Source organism: Temnothorax curvispinosus, unplaced genomic scaffold (assembly GCF_003070985.1).
Source record: "Temnothorax curvispinosus isolate PA1 unplaced genomic scaffold, ASM307098v1 QBEX01017091.1, whole genome shotgun sequence".
Classification (NCBI taxonomy): Eukaryota; Metazoa; Arthropoda; class Insecta; order Hymenoptera; family Formicidae; genus Temnothorax; species Temnothorax curvispinosus.
In genome coordinates this window covers 504-4,431 of record NW_020226871.1, presented here as the reverse complement: position 1 = coordinate 4,431, position 3,928 = coordinate 504, and the positions used below count along the sequence as shown (strand labels likewise).

The window sequence follows — 3,928 nt, the reverse complement described above, 5'->3', positions numbered from 1 at the left end:
GCTCCTTTGAGCCCTATAAGGCCCCGGGACCGGACGGCGTACTCCCTCTGCTCTTACAGGAGGGACTCGAAGAGCTGGTAGGCCCATTGACTAAAATCTTTAGGGCAAGCATAGCTCTGAGACATGTCCCGCAAGCATGGAGAGCCACTAGAGTGGTCTTCATACCTAAGCCTGGCAGAAATGGACACATTAAAGCCAAGGATTATAGACCCATCAGTTTGACCTCTTTTCTATTAAAGACCTTGGAGAGGCTAATTGATAGGTTTCTCAAGGATGGACCATTAGCGGACCACCCTCTAGCCAGTGCTCAGTATGCCTACAGGGAGGGCAGGTCTACGGAAACTGCCCTACACCACCTGATAGGCAAGATAGAGACGCAGCTGGAGGCGAAAGGATACGCTATTGGAACCTTCTTGGACATCGTAGGGGCGTTTGATAGCACCTCGAACAAGGCCATTAAGGAAGCAATGATTGCACATGGGGTCCCGGAACCGCTAGTAGACTGGGTGGAGAATATGCTGGCGGGGAGGAACCTAACAGTCACGCAAAGTAATATTAGTATCACTGGTAGACCAAGCAAGGGGTGCCCGCAGGGTGGGGTTCTGTCCCCTCTGTTGTGGTGCCTAGTAGTCAATGACCTTTTGGTGAAACTACAAAAGAAGGGGTTCCTGACCTGTGGCTATGCGGATGACGTAGCTATAGTGATCACAGGATCCTTCTTAGATACCCTAAGGGACCGCATGAAAGATGCCTTAAAGATCGTCCAAAAATGGTGTGAGGCCAAGGGATTGATGGTTAATCCATCAAAGACCAATATAATGGTCTTCACTAGGACATACAAACCAGAACCCATTGAGCCTCTTAAGCTCTGGGGAAAGGTAATCCCCTTTACAACCTCAGTTAAATACTTGGGACTACATATAGATACCAAACTTAACTGGAAAGTACACCTTGCAGAGAGCAGGAAAAAATTCTACACATGCATGTGGATGTGTAGAAGAGCCATGGGAAAGTCTTGGGGCATCAAAGCTCCCATAGCACTATGGTTGTACAAAGCGGTACTGTTACCGAGACTACTTTATGCATCTGTGATCTGGTGGCCCAGAACAGAGAAAGTGGAAGCAAAGAACCTTCTGAAAAGCCTACAAGGTAGTTACCTAAGGGCTGCAGTAAGGGCTATGAGGACTACCCCCACAGAGGCGCTAGAAATTGCACTCTGTGTGCCTCCACTGGACCTGGCCGTGGTAAACTCAGCAAGGAACACAGCATACAGACTAAAGTGTCAGGGAGAATGGAGAAATACAGGACTGGGACACACAAGGCTCGACCTGCTCCAGAAACACCCTTTCACTTCAAAACAAGATAGAATTCTTAAAAAATACCAGTTGGTAAAGCACTTCAAAACACGAATACCAACTAGAAAAGACTGGACTGACCTGAAGGGAGTCGGGGATCCCAATGTGGACCTATGGTTCACTGATGGGTCAGGCATTAATGATTGCTTCGGGGCAGGATTCTACGGGCCGAAGGAGAACCACAGGGAAAGTATTCCTGTGGGAAGCCACTCAACTGTTTTTACACTGAGATACTGGCTATCCTAAAGTGCACGGAATACCTGCTAAACAAAGATACGAAGGGAAAGAAGATAAACATCTGCTCGGATAGTAGAGCAGCCATACAAGCGCTGGCAAAAACAACTACTGAATCAGCATTGGTTTGGGATTGCATGCTAGCATTAGAAAGACTATGCGGACCTAACAAAGTCACGTTAGTATGGGTGCCTGGGCATCAGGGAATACCCGGGAATGAAACCGCAGACATGCTGGCCAAGAAGGGAGCTAATGAAGCACCAATTGGCCAGGTGACGGGAATACCCTTTGCAGTAGGCAAAGAAATCATCAAAGGTCGCCTGAAAAGGGAACACCTGGCCAGATGGGAGAAGTTAAAAACCTGCCGTCAGGCCAGGACTTTGATGAAAGACAGCAGACCAGGTAGGGCTAAAGAACTACTGGCGCTAAGTAAACAGAAACTGAGAATGGCGTTGGGACTGCTCACTGGTCACTCTGCCTTACTCAGAGCACACCTTTTTAGTCTCGGGCTTGCGGAGCAAAAGGCATGTCGCCTTTGCGGAGACGAGAAAGAAGACAACGTACATATAATATGCCAATGCCCGGCATTTATATGCAAAAGATACAAAACCTGGTGAAGTATGTTTGTATCCCCCCAGGATTTAGAAAATGCTAGGGTTACAGATCTGATAAACCTGGTACAAGGTTCAAGACTGTATCTCGAGACCTAGCAAAGAAAACGAGTGGGAAGGCACAGAGGATCAGCTAGATCTAGTGGCCGATAGGGACCTTGGTGGTACCTCCCACTTCTGTACTACTACTACTAAGTAAAAGATTATTTAAAAGATAATTTTATTGTGTAATTATTTATTCGAAAAAAATTTTAAATGACAAATACAATGTTATATATAATGTCATGCAAGGCAAAAGCAAACCTCCTTCCAAGTAAGAATAAGCATTACACGTTAATGGAACGGAAAGTATTTCTGCAGATATTTAATGATTACAAACATATCATTGAAAATAAAAAGAGCGATAGTGTAACACTGAAAGATAAGAAGATTGCATGGAATGAGATATGCAATAATTATAATACATCTACCTTAATTTCTCAAGAAGTAAAAATAATATCTAATTACAAATGTACATTTAAACATAAAAAATTATTACGAAAACTTTTACATTAAATATTTGTTATTACAGAAGGATGTCGCTCAATTAAAGTTGTGGATTAATTTAAAGCAAGCTCAGAGAGAAGCCTTAACGAAAAAAAAGCAATCACATTTGGCAATTGGTGGAGAACCACCACAAGTAAAAATTGATACTGACCTTGATGCTGCCAATATAGCACCACATCTTATGAAGACTGCGCCTGTTTTATTTACATCCAATATGTCTGACACCCAAATTATTGGTATGTATTGATGTATTCTATGACAATAATGTATGTATTAAACGGGAGATTTCTAATATTAACACAATTGTGTTACTTGTATAATAAATTTATTTTAGAAAAACGAGAGATTGTATTTGACCTGATATCTGCTAATCAAACTATAGAAATATCAGAATCAGACAAGGAAGATTGTATTAGGTTGGCAACTAAGTTCCCGCCGTTTTTTTTAATTTTAATATTTTGCATGTCATTAAATGTTTTTGGCATAATGTTTTAAATCATTCGAGGTTCAGAAGTGTGGAGCATGGGTTTTGCATGCTTTAAGTGACAACAACAAAAATTAACGAGCCAAAATCTCCGCTGGTTTGCTTGCTCGTCACCGCTCAACTCGTGGGCACAAGCAACGATTTCTTTACCGAATCGTTACTAGCGACAAAAAATGGTGCCTGTACATTAATATGAAGCAGTGTAAGCAATGGCTTAGCTCCGGTAAACAAGCGACACCGCGCGTGAAACAAGATCTTCATCTGCGTAAAACGATGTTGTGCATATGGTGGGACTTGGAAGAGATTATCCATTACGAATTGCTTGAACGGAACCAAACGGTCAACGCGGAACTTTATGTTCAACAAATGGAACGACTCAACACGGTTATTCAAGAGAAAAGACCTAATCGGCAGCATGGAGTTCTTCAGCCATGCGTTTGAATGGCTTCCTTGGTCATATTGGCGATATGAGGGGGGCGATATGGCGGGCGTTGTCGTGCAGCAAAAGAACTCCATGCTGCCGATTAGGTTTTTTCTCTTGAATAGTCGTGTTGAGTCGTTCCATTTGTTGAACATAGAGTTCAGCGTTGACCGTTTGGTTCCGTTCAAGCAATTCGTAATGGATAATCCTTTCCCAGTCCCACCATACGGACAACATCGTTTTACGCGGATGAAGATCTTGTTTCACGCGCGGTGTC

The 3,928-nt window shown here is 43.2% G+C and overlaps 1 protein-coding gene across 1 annotated transcript; it reads left to right on the top strand.

Annotated features, from left to right (window-relative positions):
- Positions 1-59: 59 nt before the first annotated feature.
- LOC112467237 lies at positions 60-3,671 on the top strand (the record flags this gene model as incomplete). Its single annotated transcript, XM_025035764.1, has 5 exons — positions 60-1,553; positions 1,604-2,149; positions 2,772-2,982; positions 3,081-3,162; positions 3,395-3,671. Coding segments are annotated over 5 exons (2,610 nt in total), but the record flags the coding sequence as incomplete, so codon positions are not given.
- Between the last annotated feature and the right edge of the window lie 257 nt (positions 3,672-3,928).